Source organism: Podarcis cretensis, assembly GCF_951804945.1.
Source record: "Podarcis cretensis genome assembly, chromosome: 6".
NCBI lineage: Eukaryota > Metazoa > Chordata > Lepidosauria > Squamata > Lacertidae > Podarcis > Podarcis cretensis.
In genome coordinates this window covers 829,985-843,961 of record NC_137175.1, presented here as the reverse complement: position 1 = coordinate 843,961, position 13,977 = coordinate 829,985, and the positions used below count along the sequence as shown (strand labels likewise).

At 54.8% G+C, this 13,977-nt stretch overlaps 2 protein-coding genes across 4 annotated transcripts in view; one reads left to right on the top strand and one right to left on the bottom strand.

Moving 5' to 3' along the window:
• Positions 1 to 8,813, top strand: part of LOC307217897 (uncharacterized protein) — a 116,662-nt gene extending 107,849 nt beyond the window's left edge. The window contains exon 8 of the mRNA XM_079979940.1: positions 8,780 to 8,813. The gene's annotated coding sequence lies outside the window, so the exon portion shown is untranslated. The remainder of the gene's footprint in view (positions 1 to 8,779) is intronic.
• LOC307217923 (ankyrin repeat domain-containing protein SOWAHC-like) lies at positions 575 to 11,544 on the bottom strand. Of its 3 annotated transcripts, none has more exons than XM_079979991.1 (9): positions 11,266 to 11,531; positions 9,770 to 9,943; positions 8,076 to 8,144; positions 7,743 to 7,844; positions 6,912 to 6,929; positions 3,597 to 3,683; positions 2,563 to 2,635; positions 2,354 to 2,443; positions 575 to 1,262 (listed from the first exon to the last, which is right to left on the bottom strand). In XM_079979991.1, the coding sequence occupies exons 2-9, from the start codon at positions 9,815 to 9,817 to the stop codon at positions 1,060 to 1,062; spliced, it is 690 nt and encodes a 229-aa protein (XP_079836117.1). In that variant the 5' UTR covers positions 9,818 to 9,943; positions 11,266 to 11,531; the 3' UTR covers positions 575 to 1,059. The 3 variants fall into 3 exon arrangements, with proteins under 3 accessions (XP_079836117.1, XP_079836116.1, XP_079836118.1); XM_079979990.1 differs by having other exon boundaries at positions 575 to 1,274; positions 11,266 to 11,525; XM_079979992.1 differs by lacking the exon at positions 575 to 1,262 and having other exon boundaries at positions 2,367 to 2,443; positions 2,563 to 2,901; positions 11,266 to 11,544.
• Positions 11,545 to 13,977: the final 2,433 nt, after the last annotated feature.

The window sequence follows — 13,977 nt, the reverse complement described above, 5'->3', positions numbered from 1 at the left end:
GTGGTGGCACCCACCCTGTGGAACACCCTCCCATCGGATGTCAAAATGCTAAACAACTACCTGACATTCAGAAGACATCTTAAGGCAGCCCTGTTCAGGGAAGTTTTTAATGTGTGACAGCTTAGTGTATTTTTGGTCTTTGTGGAAGCCGCCCAGAGTGGCTGGGGAGACCCAGCCAGATGGGCGGGGTACAAATAGTAAATAATAATAATAATAATAATAATAATAATAATAATAATAATAATTGAAAAGCAAGATCTCCTAGAAGGATGTTGATGCTGTGACCCCTCCATCCTAGGCTCAGGCTGTATGTATGTGTAAGTAAAACCATCTCTACGTATACCCCAAAGACGCCAGACTCGGCTGATGTTCATTCCAAGGAAACCAAATCCAGGATATGTTGGACTGAGGCGTGGAGTCCCTCATCTGTTGGAGAGGCCTGGAAGAAGACACAGCCAGCCATGGAAGGAAGGGAGCTGGGCAGCGGGGGGGGGGGGAGCCTAAGGCTTCCCTAGCTCAGGAAGGGGGCGGGGGCTGCTTTCGTTTATTTATCTGTTGCATTCATACTCCACCCTTTTCTCTTTCCCCCCAATATATTTTATTAAAGCTTGAAAGGAGATATACAAAGATGAATACCAACTATAAAATATCTTTTTAGAGTACAAAAGGTAAAAAAACCCGATTAAATAAAAACTAATACAAAGGAAGAAGAAGAAAGAGAGAGAGAAAGAGATAGAGAGAGACAGAACGAGTGCTTCTGATTCTTCACCTGTCGGCTGTAATGTATATAAAACGTTATTCAAAACATTTGCTCCATTTATAGCCCAACATTTTCTGCACGGCGCTCAAGGTGCCCGGCATCATTTCCCTCCCCCATTTCCCCCTCATAACAGCCCTGTGAGGTAGGCTGGGCTGAGAGGCAGCGACTGGCCCCCAAGGTCACTGTGGAATGACTGGAACCCTGGTCTCTCCCAGGTCCTGCTCCAATGCTCTAACCACTGCGCCACCACTGCCTCTCCCTGAGAGAGAGGCTGGTTGAGTCCAGGGGCCTCCGTCTCTCTAGCGAGAGAACTTGCGCACGGCCCGGTAGCTGCCTGGGGGCGCCAGCTGCTGGGGGGTCTCCTGGGGCTCCTCTTCCTCCTCCTCTTCCGCCAGGTCATTGGCTGAGCCCCATCTCCTCTGCGCTGGGCGGATGGTCCTGGGCAGGAAGAGGCAGGCCAGCTTCCGGTTCCTGCTGCGCTCCCCCTGGATCGGGCTCAGCTCTGGGGAGACACCAGCAGACCCCCCGGGGGGGGCACGCTTACACAGATGGCAGAGTTGGAAGGGACCGCCAAAGGTCATCTAGTCCAACCCCACGTCCCTTCCCTCTCCCCACAGGCCCTTCCGCCAGACAACCTAGAAGCTCTGGGAAGGGGGCTGCAAGCCAGTCCCCTTTAGGGTCCCTCCCCCTTTCCCCTTTTCCACATGCAAGCAAGGAGCAGAAAGGGACCCCTCCCTACATATCTATGGGACTGCCTCTCCTGGTCTGCCCCACGGAGGACCTTAAGGTCCATGAATAACCATAGTTTAGAGGTCCCGGGCCCTAAGGAGGTCAGACTATCCTCCACCAGGGCCAGGGCCTTCTCAGTGATGGCTCCAACCTGGTGAAACGCTCTGTCCCATGAGACTAGGGCCCTGCAGGATTTAACTCCTTCCACAGGGCCTGTAAGACAGAGCTATTCCGCCTGGCCTTTAATTGGAATTCAGCCTGATCTTTTATTTCCCTTCCCTTCCCTCGCCCGCTCTGAGACCCCACAGCCAATTCTCCCCTGGCCTCCTCGCTGGCCCAAGTAGGACCAATTCAGCCAGCTAGCACTAGAGATTACCTAATTGATTTTTGATTTTCATTGTTATTCATGTTTTTATACTGTATTTTATGCTGCTTTTATAATTAAGTGTTTTAAAGTGTTTTAAATTTGTTGTTAGCCGCCCTGAGCCTGGCTTTTGAACCAGGAAGGGCGGGGTATAAATAAAAAAAATATTATTATTATTATTAAGAACATTTGCAGAGCCTGTCTGTCCGATGCCCCAGCGGGAAGGCAACAAGCAGGATCCAAAGAGCCCAAGAGCCGCACTCTCCCCCCCTATAGTTTCGGCAGCTGGGAAGCAGGAGCATCACTGTCTGCTCCTCTGTGAATATGCCCCACCCTCTTTCAAAGCCATCCAGGTCACTGGCCGTCCCTGCTTCCTGTGGCAGGGAGTTCTGCAGTCTAACCAGGTGCTCCATGGCGAAAGACTTCCTTTGGCCCATCCTGAACCTGCCCTCCCTGTGGAGGCACATGCAAAGGCCAGAAGGGGGGGGTGCTGTTCTTACGGGGTGGGGTGGGGGCTCCCTCCGGGGTCTCCACGCAGAGGTAGTGCTTGGCCAGGCGGCCGCTGTAATCCCGGACGTCCTGGTTGGCACCTGTGGGGCGACAGGGAGCTGAGGTGCCATCGGGGAGGAAGAAGCAGCCCCAAGGAGGGCTGACCTCTTTGGCAGGGAGGGAGGGGTGTGGATGATGGGGGGGCGCATGTCTTCCTCACCGTGGGTCCAGATGAGCAACTCCATCAGTCGCCGGTGGCCGTGTAGAGCTGCAATGTGCAGGGGGGTGTAGCCCTGGTTGGGGGGCAGAAGGAGGAAGAACAGGCTCTGAAGCACCTGACTCTGAAACCACCAGACCCCCCTCGCCCTCTGGCACCAAGATGCCTGCACACAGCATGGAGACCCGCTACTTTATGGGGAGTGGGAGGCGCCCCACCTGCCACCCAAACCCTCCCACCCCTGGGGTCTCCAGCAACCCTCCAGCAGGCTCTGCTCTCGGGGGCCTTGCCCACCCCCAAAGCCATGCACCCACAGGTCCAGCACATCTGAATACTCACCCCCTGTGTGTGTTCCAGGAGAAAAGGGGCAGGAGGGTGGAGGAGAAGGAAGGATGGATAGATAAATAAAATAATTAATAAAATAATTAAAATTAATAATAAAAATAATAATATTATACCCTGCCCATCTGGCTGGGTTCGTGCAACTTGTGCAACTGTTGTGCCCCCCACCCTGCTCCCACTAGGGCCCCCATGTTAATAATAATAATAGTAATAATTTTTATTTATACCCCACCCGCCCCAGCCAAGGCCGGGCTCAGAGTGGCTTACAAGCAACAAGTTGAATGATTACAACTTAAAAACAAAATTAAAATACAACATTAAAATATTGAAACATTAAAATATTAAAATGTAGCCTCATCGCAGGAGGAGAAGGAAAGGAAAAAAGAAAGAGAGGGAGGGAATCAAATTGGCTCCAAGCCAAATGCTAGGCGGAACAACACTGTCTTCAGGGATACAGCTCCACGCTGAAGCTGGAATTCCTGCCCTGGATGGTGCAGGACCCCCCCCCCCAAAAAAAATCCACACCTGCGGTGGTGCCCTTGTCTACTCACAGGGTCTACTCACATGCTTCATGCAGAGGGGTCAGCAGGGGAGGAGAAAAAAGCGGCCGTTTAGGGGCACCCCCAGCACCTCCTCTCTCGCCAGGATTCAGGGGGGTGTGGCAGCCCCTTCTCCCAGCCCTGCAAGGGACTCACCGCTCGCATGTTGACGTCGGCCCCGGCCCCCAGGAGGAGGGTCACCAGCTCCTCCTGGCCGTGCTTTGCTGCCCAGTGGAGGGCTGTCTGGGGGGAGAGCGCAGGGGGGTCACCGGGGGGGGGGGGGAGCCTTCCTCTCTCTCTTCATCCCCCCACCCAGCAAGAAAGAAAGAGGGAGCCCCCCTTCTGCCCACCCCTGAACCTCCCAGGAGCAGGAAAGGCGGAGGCTTGCTTCACACGCATCAGAAGAGCCTCCGGATCAGGCCCAGGGACCCTCTTCTCACAGGAGCCAACCAGGGGTGTGATGGTCAGGTGGGATTGCTATGAGGAATGATGAAAAATGGAGCAAGCCATTGTGTCAGCGATGAAAGCATTGCTTGACTGGACGAGCCACTGACAATAATTTCTGATCAAATCCCACAAGCCTCAGCATCTCTGCCCATTTTCTCTGCCTGACAGGCACATATAAGCATTCTAAAATACAGACCAGTTGCTTCACCAGGCATCCTCAGTACATAAGATAAGGAGGTAGCTTTGATGTAGCTTTTGCTAATCTTTAGGTAGATCTTAAGGGCCAGGAAGAGAGTTCACAAGGAGATGGTAAATACTCTTTCCTTGCCTGTCCTTCCTTTCCTGTTTACTGCCTGTTTATGGCCTCCGGAGTTTGCTAAATGCATTCCTCCTTGATTCCTGTTTTATGTGTGCATGCTCAAATTAGTTCTTTGTAGTTAAAATAATTTCTCTGATCTGACTTTGTCCCACGTGGGGATTTTTTGAAATGCTCAGAGGAAATCTGATTGGTTCTTACAAATGCTGTGCAAGAGCTCTTTTGGACGAAGGAGTGGCTATTGACACTTCCGCCCAGAGTCTTGCTGGCCAAGCCTGGTGTGTATTTTATTAATCAGGGTTCAATCCTTCCTTTGCCTTTGGAACGCAACACAGGGGCCCGTCTGGGGAACCCCACAAGCAGGGCTCTCTCCTGCAGAGCCCTCCTCGCTAGGAGCCATTGAAAACCCTCTGGTCCTCTGTGAATTTTGGCTGGGAGACCCGGAGGAGCAGCTCCCTGCCTTGCAGGCCTGTTCAGGGGCCTGGACTGACTCCAACTGCAAAAGCTGGGCTGCGCTGGGCTTGGGGTTTTTCTGCTGGGGGGCAGTTGCTGTTTTGTGTCTTTATTTTAGATGTTACGATTTATGTGAAGATTGTTTAATTTGGTTGTGCACTTTTTGATATTTTATTTTTTGTTCATGACTACTTCTGCCATGTTTGTATTCCCCCCACCCCACCCTTGTAAGCCGTCTTGAGCACAGTTCTAACTATGGAAAGGTGGCGTGCAAGTAAAATGAGGCATGCATGTCACTTTGTGCCATATCGGTGGGCGGCCTACACTTAATCTAGTGGGAGGGAGTTCCATAGTTTAACTCTGCAATGTGAGATGAAGGATTCTGGGGAGGAAAAGGAGGAGAAGGGGGCATTTAGGGGTAAGGGGAGGAAATCAGTAGTTGGGACCAAATACTTACAAACTGTGTCAGGTCAGGTCAGGCAGCAGCAGCAGCAGCAACCGTGGGAGAGAAGAAGAGTCATTAAAATCCCCACCCAGGAGAGACTCCACTTGCCAGGGAGAACCTCCCCCCCAAAAAAAAACAGACGGTGGGAGGCTGTGGGGTGGGGGGGGGTCACAAGCAGAGAGTACCCCAAACAGAAAGAGGGGCAGTGTGCCAGGCAGGCGGGTGGCATTGGCGCTGGGTCTCAGAGACAGTGCCCATCAGGAGGACAGGCATGCTGAGGCAGAAGGGACACCCCAGGGACACCCCCCAGAGCTACGCCAAGGTGACCTGACCCACTTGGGTCTAGATTTACCCCCTGAGCAGAGCGGGAGGAGAAGGGCCAGGCGGCAGGTTTGGCAATGGGGGAGGGGAACAGAGAGAAGGGAGCGTTAGAGCCACGTGGTGCATCCTGAAGCCCTCTGAACATGTGCAGAGTGTCACACCCACAGCCGGGACTCACGCACCCGGGGCTGCAGTAGGGATCCCCCCCCCCAGATGGCTGGGAGGTGGCACCAGGAGGGCGGGGGGCAGAAACATTGCAAGGGGACTTGAGCCCCCCCTCCCACAAAGGACCCCAAGAGGAGGAAGATGTGGGGGTCCAACATGACCCTGCCGGGAGCCACACGGCTTAGAATTAAAGCACAAAGCGCCCCCCCCAGTTTGCAATGGAGACCCCATTCCAGGTGGGAGCACCTGCCTGAATGGAGCCCCGTCTGCCAGGCTCACCCCCCCCCCATGGGTCTTTCTAGCAGTTAATCTGGTGCTGAACCCTTTGCAGAGAGGAAGGCCCACAGCCTCAGCCCCTTCCTGACCAGGTGAGACATGGTGGCTGGGGGGCAGCTGACCCGATTCTGCACTCTCCAGGTGAGGGAGGGCTGACTGACGGATCCAGGACCGGCAGCAATGTCTAGGCAACACAATGACCATGTACATATGCAATAAACAATATTTTGTAGAATTCCTTCAAACCATAACATTGCTGACGTTCTCTTTGCAACACAGGGGTCTGTTTGATCCAGGACTGCGGCTGCTTCTCTCTGAAGCTCCGTTTGCGTGGGCTCAGCCCCCCGAGAAGTCTTGGGCTCCCAAAGAAGAACATGAGAAGAGGCTGCAGGATCAGGCCAGTGGCCCACCTGGTGCAGCGTCCTCTTCTCACAGGGCAATCTACCCAGAAGATAATTGTATTTGGAAGAGATAGCGCTCTAACTTGGTTCCCTTCCTGTCTCTGTTTGCTTCCCCCTCTCTGTCTCTTGTTCTGCTCTTTGATGGCTGAAGAACAGCCTTTAACGCCTTAATCTGTAAGAAGGGAAGGAAGCGATATTGCTGGGTACCTTCTCTTGATGTTAGACATTGTTTGAAGAAAGCAAGGCATTGAGAGAGGTGGCTAATGAATAATCTGTACATAGCTGGTAGCATGTAGGCAGTCGGGCAATTCATGCGGGCTAACAGGTTAGTTATCTATAAATCGGAAGGTTTGGGTAGAGTTATTAGAAGCTCCTGCATGGACTGATCGATCGCAGGGCTGTGAAAACTGAGGCTACCTGGGGGAGTCCCTTTGCCACTTCTTGAGGGCTTCCCAGTGGCAGATCGAAGTGCTTGCTTGGTAATGTATGTAATGCTTGCTGTTTAGAACAAAATCTTTAATCTTCTCACTCACTTGTGTTTGTCTGAATCTCATTTTAAAAGGACCACCTTGCATTGGGCAAGACAGCCAGCCAGGCGCCCCTTGTGGGCCTGAGCCCCAGAGTGCAAGATCAAGGACAGCGTTCACACTCACCGAGGTGAAATCCTGGAAGCAGCAGCCGGAGCGACACGGGAGGGAGAGAAAAGAGGGGCTCAAGTCAGCATGGGGAGGGTGGCAAGCGCGAAGGAGTCCCTTCAGATGCAGGGCGACCCTAGAGGGGGACTGGGGTCTTTCCAATTTCAGCAGTGCCCTGTGCAAGGCCCAAACTCCTTGACCCCTGACCCCTGCCTCTTCCCTTCTGCTCAATTCATTATGGCAGAGTTGAAATGCCCTGCAGCGCCCCCCAGGCGCAGCACCCAGAGCAGGGGCACTCGTGGAGGAAGAGGCGTGCGGAGGGAGTGCACCACCCCCGGCAGCACGATCCTGGCGGGGTGCCATTGCAGCTGCTTCCCTGCCCACGCTGGGTGCCATGCCCCTATGGGGGGAAACCACACCCCCAAGATGCATGCCACACTTTTATGGGCGGTGCGCCATGCCCCCAGGATACACACCACGCACCCAGGATGGGCACCAGCCCTGCCCCTGCCTGCTCTCAGCCCCCTGGGGCCAGAGCATGAAGCTCCGCCACTGAGCAGGGGAACTGGTCGCGCTGCCCTAAATCCACCTCTGGCACCCCCATTCCCCCCCCTCAGTCTAGCAGCAGGCCCTCCTTGGCAGAGGGAGGGGACGCTGGATGCCTGAGCCAGACCCACCCCTTCCTTGCAGGCCTCTGGACTCTCTGAAGCCGGACGTCCAGGCAGGGAGAGCCAGCCGGCCTCAAGTCTTGCTCTCTCGCTGGGCTCTCCCTCCCTTGGAACCAGCCTGGGCTGGCCAAGTCGGGCACTGACTCCGAGGGGTCCAGCCGCCGGGCGATCTTACCTTCTTGGAGGCGAGGGTGGGGTCCTGCTGGAGCAGGTGGCTGAGAGTGGCCACGTGGCCCCCGGCGGCCGCCTGCAGCCACTCCTTCTCCAGGGGCTCCAGCTGCAAGGAGAAGGACCCTCTCTCAGTCTCCCCACTGAGGCTCATTTCTGAAGTTTTCTGTATGTTTTGACTGTGTTGCCTTTCTGGATTTGTGTTGTGAGCCGCTGTCTTAACCCAATAGTCCCCCCTTCTTGCAGGATCTCCACCAGCCCCACGCAGAGTCCCCTGTCTTCTCCCCAGAAGCACCTGACCCCTTTCTGGCCCCATCAGTCACCAGCCCCCATCACTCACCGCCACTGAGCTGGAGACCCCCGGGCCACTGCCACCCCCATCGTCTGCAGCGTCTCGGTCCGACTGGGGCTGCAATGGGGAAAGAGAGGAGGGAATGGGGCACAGATGCTAAGTTGCCACCTCCCCACCCCAAAGAGAGCTCCCCTGCCCAGAGGTGCTGCCCCAGACGTGGGTGCCCTGTGCCCGCTCCCTGCATGGAGGCAGACTCCCTGATCCGCCATGATCCTATTAACACGAGAAAGTGATTGCCGCCAATGGCTAAGGAGCTTATGAGAGGGGCTGAGCTGGAAAGAGGCAGGCTGAAGGCCAGGGGATGCTCGGCCGTGGTCCTGAGCACCATCCTGCCTGCCTGTCAGGTGCTTTCCCTCTCTCCAGGCTGGGACCCCGGGCAGGGGGGCAGCCCAGCACCCGCTCAGCGGGACCTTGGCCCTTCCGTTCTCCTACAGTGGCCAACCCAAAGGGTCACCTGCCAAAGAGCAGCCCTCTCTCCTCCTGGAGTTTCCATGAGAATTTGTCCCATGGAAGATGGAGCCGGTTTGTTTTCTCCTGCTCCAGAGGGCAGGACTCGAACCGGCCAATTCAAATGGCATGAAAGGAGATTCAGGTTAAGCATTAGGAAGATGGCAAGAGCTGTTTGACAGTGGAACACTCCCTTGGAAGGTGGCGGAATCTCCTTCCTTGGAGTTTGTTACGGAAAAATCTAGGTGTGAGGCTGCTCAGTCCCCCAGCTGGTCGGGCAGAGGCCGCGGGTCCCTGCGGAATAAGGGAAGGAGTCCAGCCAACCGGAGCAAATAGCTGCAGACCAGAGTTTATTGCGCAACAGGTTCAAAGAGGACGGGGTGACAATGACTTTTACAACTTTCCCACCATATCCCAGAATACAGTTCATGCTACATCATTGCTACATCCCTGACATGTCACAAAAGGGGAGGGGTAGACAGGGGTTACACTAGTTTAACTTTGGCAAACATGTCCAGACAAGTCCTTGGTACAAGATGAGCATAAGCAGACATGGCAGGGCAAGACCCAGGTGTAAGATTAGCCTAGGCAAACACCTCTGAAGTCCCACCACCCAAAGTGCAATAGAACTTCCTTTGCATGTCGGTCCCCTTGGCAAGTCCGGTGATGGGATTAGGCTTTCCTTGGCCAACAATCAGCTCAGCAATTGCCACCTCTGGGCACTTCCTGGCGTATACATGCCCTCACGCTTGGGGAGGTGGCAGGGAAAAGAGTCCTTTTTCCAAGGGCAGAATAGTGTTGAAATGGAGGAAACTGGCAAAGGAGTTGACTTTATATGATTGTTAAAGCTAGGTAACTTCCCTGAGCTGTCAAGTCGAAAGGATACATTCAGGCATAATATTTGTAACATTTAACAACTTTAAAGATCTGCCCCTCCCCCATAATTTCCACAACAAGGTTTTTCAGCAGAAGGGGGGGGGCATCTCACATGGATGCTTGAGTTGAGACCCCTGCATTGCAGGGGGTTGGGCTAGATGACACTGAGGGTCCCTTCCAACTCTACCATTCTATAGTTTGGGGCCTTTGGCAACATGCAACCTCTGATTTAATGTCTTGGCAGAGCAAGCGGCCATCCTCACCCCACAGTTATGAGGCAAGCCCACCGCAGCTCCCCCCCCAGCTACCCGCTTTCAGTTCCTGAGCCCTCGCAGCACCAGAGGCCCCAGGAAACCTACCGCTGCCCCATCATCGCAGACAGAGACCAGGATCTGAGGGGCTGACATGTCTCGCCGGCACAGAGACTCTCAGGAGTCCCACAGCGACTGGACGGCTGGACAGATGTCCCGCTGGGGGCTGGTCTTCTGTGCCCCCTCCCACTTTGGAGCAGTCGCCACAGTAAGACGCTTCTCCTGCAAAACAAAACAGCTTTTCTAGCAAGACCCTCCTAGCTGTCCCCTGGCACAAATTTGCTATGCAGTTAAGACCCCCAGCTCTCTTCCCTGTATTGACAAACATTTATTTCAATGCTTCATTTGTGGATTATGGGGGTTTCTGTGTAATCAGGGTGTTATACAAAACAAAACAAACAAATTGTGCCAGAATGTGGCATCTGGGAACTCAAGGTCCTTAGACCATTGATGCAGGTATTCATCTGTTTTAAGTCTATGGCGGCTTCAACTTTCTAAAAGTTTCAAATTATTGTTTTTTGTTTTTTTCCTAATTGATAATTTGATCATTTTCTTGTGAACTGCTTTGAGCTTTTCTTTTCCAACTGAGCACTGTACAGACTTTACAGGCTAAAAAATATATAGAAAGAAGGCTGAGAGGGTTCACCAGTGCACGTGTGAATCAGGCGCCATGGATTAAGCACCATGGATGGGATAATCAGAAGGGGGGGGGGAGAGAAGGAAGTCGCCTCCTTCAGTGCAGCATCCTGTTTTTGTCAGCCGCGGATGAGGAGGGCGGGGGCCATTGGCTATCACAGCTCAGTTGCAAAGCATCCATCTCTGCTTGCAGACGGCCTGGGACTCAACCCCCAATGGCGGCATCTCCAGGGAGGGCGGGGGGAGACCCCTGCCTGCCACCCCCCACTGCCAGTCATTAGACAAAGGACTGACTTGCTACAAGGCAGCGTTTTATGTTCCCGTTGCTTCGCCCCTTTACTCAGAATAATGAGGACTAGAATCTTTGCTTGCTTTTGGGGGAATGAGTCATAGTTCAGGGGTAGACCCAATGCTTTGCACGCAGGAGTTTCAGTCATTTCCGGGCAGGGCTGGGGTAGAAGCCCCTCTGGAGAGGTGGGGGCTGCCCTCTGGACTTGGCACCAGCCAGCCAGTTTCCTTTCCCTGCACTGGGGTTGGGGGAGGTGAGGGAGCGAGCCCCTTCCCCACCATCCCACGTGCTCCAGCCCAGGCCGGCAGCTCCCGGACCCCGTTCACCGCCCCTAATGCCGCTCTGGGGCGGAGCGCAGCAAGAGGCGCAGCTCCGGAGCGCACAAGACGCAGCCAGCCAGCCAGCTAGCCAGCCAGCCAGGCAGGGCGCTCGCCCCGTCCACCTCCGCGTGCCAAGCCCCCCTCGCCGCGCTGCTCTCCCGTCGGCAGGCTCAGCAGGCAGCTGTTCGCCGCCGGAGGAGGAGCGGGTCCGCAGCGGCGCCGTCGAGCCTGGGGCGCGCCGCTTGGCTCCCTGCCGGATCCATTTGCCTTCTCTCCGGATATTAAGAAGAGTAACGCACCCGCTTAAGGCGGCTCCCGAGAAGGTCCCTCCGTCGAGGGGCGCCAGGAGGATGGCGGGGTGGCGGCGGCGGCGACTTCCCGGCCCTTTTCCCCGCCCGTCGGGGCGCTTCCCGGAGGAGCGTCACTCCGGAGCGGCGCATCCGCCCCAGGACCCAGCAGGCGGCGCTTCCAAACTCCCGGGAGCCTCCTCCTCCTCCTCCTCCTCCCGGTGCCGCCGGTTGCGAAATCCCGAATCCACCCCCGACGGCCTCCAGGGCGGGACGAGAGCGCGCGCGAGAGGCCTTTCCGTTCCCGGTCTCCTTTCCGTCCGCCCGGAGAGGTTGGGACGGGGCTAGAGGGGACACCCCAGCACACCCCACCCGCGAAGGGCGGTACGAGGAGAAAGTGTCCGCTTGAACCCAGCGCATTCCCGGGCACCGTCCGGCTACGAAAGTGCCGGTGTCGCTGCCCCGAGGAGATCCCAGTAGAAGGACGGCGCAGGAGAGCCAACGCGCCTGAAGGGCTTCTAAAGCGCACGCGGGGGGGGGGGGGACCCTGAGCCGGAAGGAAAGCTGCCCCCCTACCCGGTTGCATGTGCCTTGGGTGGACGAGGACATGAAAGCAGAGCCCTACACGCCCTGGGGTTACACAGAGGCGGGCATCACTGGGCGAGGGGAGGAATGCCACAAGTCAAGAGAAAAGGAAACTGCCCAGATACCCAGTTTAAAGCGCTGGCCTATTAAGTGCCGTTTAGTCTAGGGGGGAGGTGGGGGGGCATGAGCCAGGAATGATGGAAGCATAGCTGTCAACTTTCAGATTTGAAAATAAGGGATCAGCAGCCTAGAAAATAAGGGATCGGCAGCCTCACCTGTCCCGTGGGCAGTCTAAGGGATATCTAACAATCCGGGATAGCAGCGGGAAACAGCGCTGGAATAAGGGGATTTCCCGCAAAAAAGGGAAGGCTGGCAGCTATGGATGGGAGCTGTAGTCCACCAAGATCTGCGGGCTCAGAAGTTTGTAAAATTATGCAAGGCAGGATCGAGAAGTTTTCTTGCCTCTCTCCTAACACTAGAACTCCTGAGTGTCCAGTGAAGCTGAAGGGTGGAAGATTTGGGGCAGATGAAAAGAAGCCCTTCCTGCAGTCCATAAACTGAGGAACTCCCTGCTGCAGGAGGCAGAGAGCTTTAAAAGAGGATGAGAGCAAGATGGCTCTGCTCTGCCTCCACAGTCACAGGCAGCCATGCTTCTGAAGGCCAGCTGCTGGAAACCATGCGCGGGGAGGGGCTTGTGCTCGGATCCTGCTTGCATCTGGTTGGCCATTGTGACAACAGCAGGCTGGGCTACATGAGCTACTTAAAGTAAAGGTAAAGGACCCCCAGGCAGTTAAGTCCAGTCAAAGGCAACTATGGGGTTGCAGTGCTCATCTCACTTTCACGCCAAGGGAGCCGGCGTTTGTCCACAGCTTTCCAGGTCATGTAGCCAGTATGACTAAACTGCTTCTGGTGCAACGGGACACCGTGACGGAAACCAGTGTGCGCAGAAACACCGTTTACCTTCCCGCCGGAGTGGTACCTATTTATCTACTTGCACTGGTGTGCTTTTGAACTGCTAGGTTGGCAGGAGCTGGGACTGAGCAACGGGAGCTCACTCTGTCATGGGGATTCGAACTGCCAATCTTCTGATTGGCAAGCCCAAGAGGCTCAGTGGTTTAGACCACAGCGCCACCCGCATCCCTTATACATGATCCACTGGCCTGATTCAGCCATCTCTACTTAGGGTATGTGTGCTCAGGGGTTCCCTACAGGGATGAGACCCAGGACCACCTTCTGTGTACAAAGCTAACCACCTTTTTCAAGAGCTACGCCAAGGCCCTTCCTCCCTCCTGGCCCAAGCTGGCTTTCCCAGACTCCTCCAGCACCTGGCACCCAATCACTGCTCCTTCACACCCCCAGACATGGCTGCTCCACCCCACTCCTTTTTCAACCTTTCTGAATGGGACTGACTCTCCCTTGATCAGGCAGCAGCAGGGACTCAACCCACATCTCTGAGCTGCAGCATGCAGCAGGGAGAAAATGTGCATCACCTCCAAGTTTCTAGTTCTCAAGGTGCACACAGGCACACAAGCTCTCCAGGGGCACAAGGGGCCATAAATAGCCACAAGGGTGCATGTATTTCTTGTAAGAAGTATAAGGTGTCATAAATAAAATGCATGCTCATAAGTGAATTTGTGATGTTCTATCAATTGTGACATGATGGGTGGACAGTGTTCTCGAAGCTACCAGCATGAGTTTGACCAAACTGCGGGAGGCAGGGGAAGACAGGAGGGCCTGGCGTGCTCTGGTCCAGGGGGTCACGAAGAGGCGGACATGACTAAATAACAACATCAATTGTTACTGTTTGCAAGCCACTTTGCAATTCATGTGAAATAAAAGCAGCATAAAAATATAAGGAATCATTTCAAATTGGCCACCACTGAAATAGTGCCGAGGGCAACACAGCAGCCGTGTTCAGCCCCAGCCAACCTCAGAGACCCCCTCAAGTCACGCAGCTGGAAATTCCTGATAAGTCGCCCTCTCTGAACCAGCTTGATCAATGGCTGTTGAATGGCCTAACTGACCAGTGAAAAGAGCAGGTATCCATGTATAAATGAAGCAGGTCTTTGACAATGGATTCTGTAGGCAAGGTATTCCCTATTTCAAAAGGATGACAGCCCATTGTTGGGTATTGCCAGG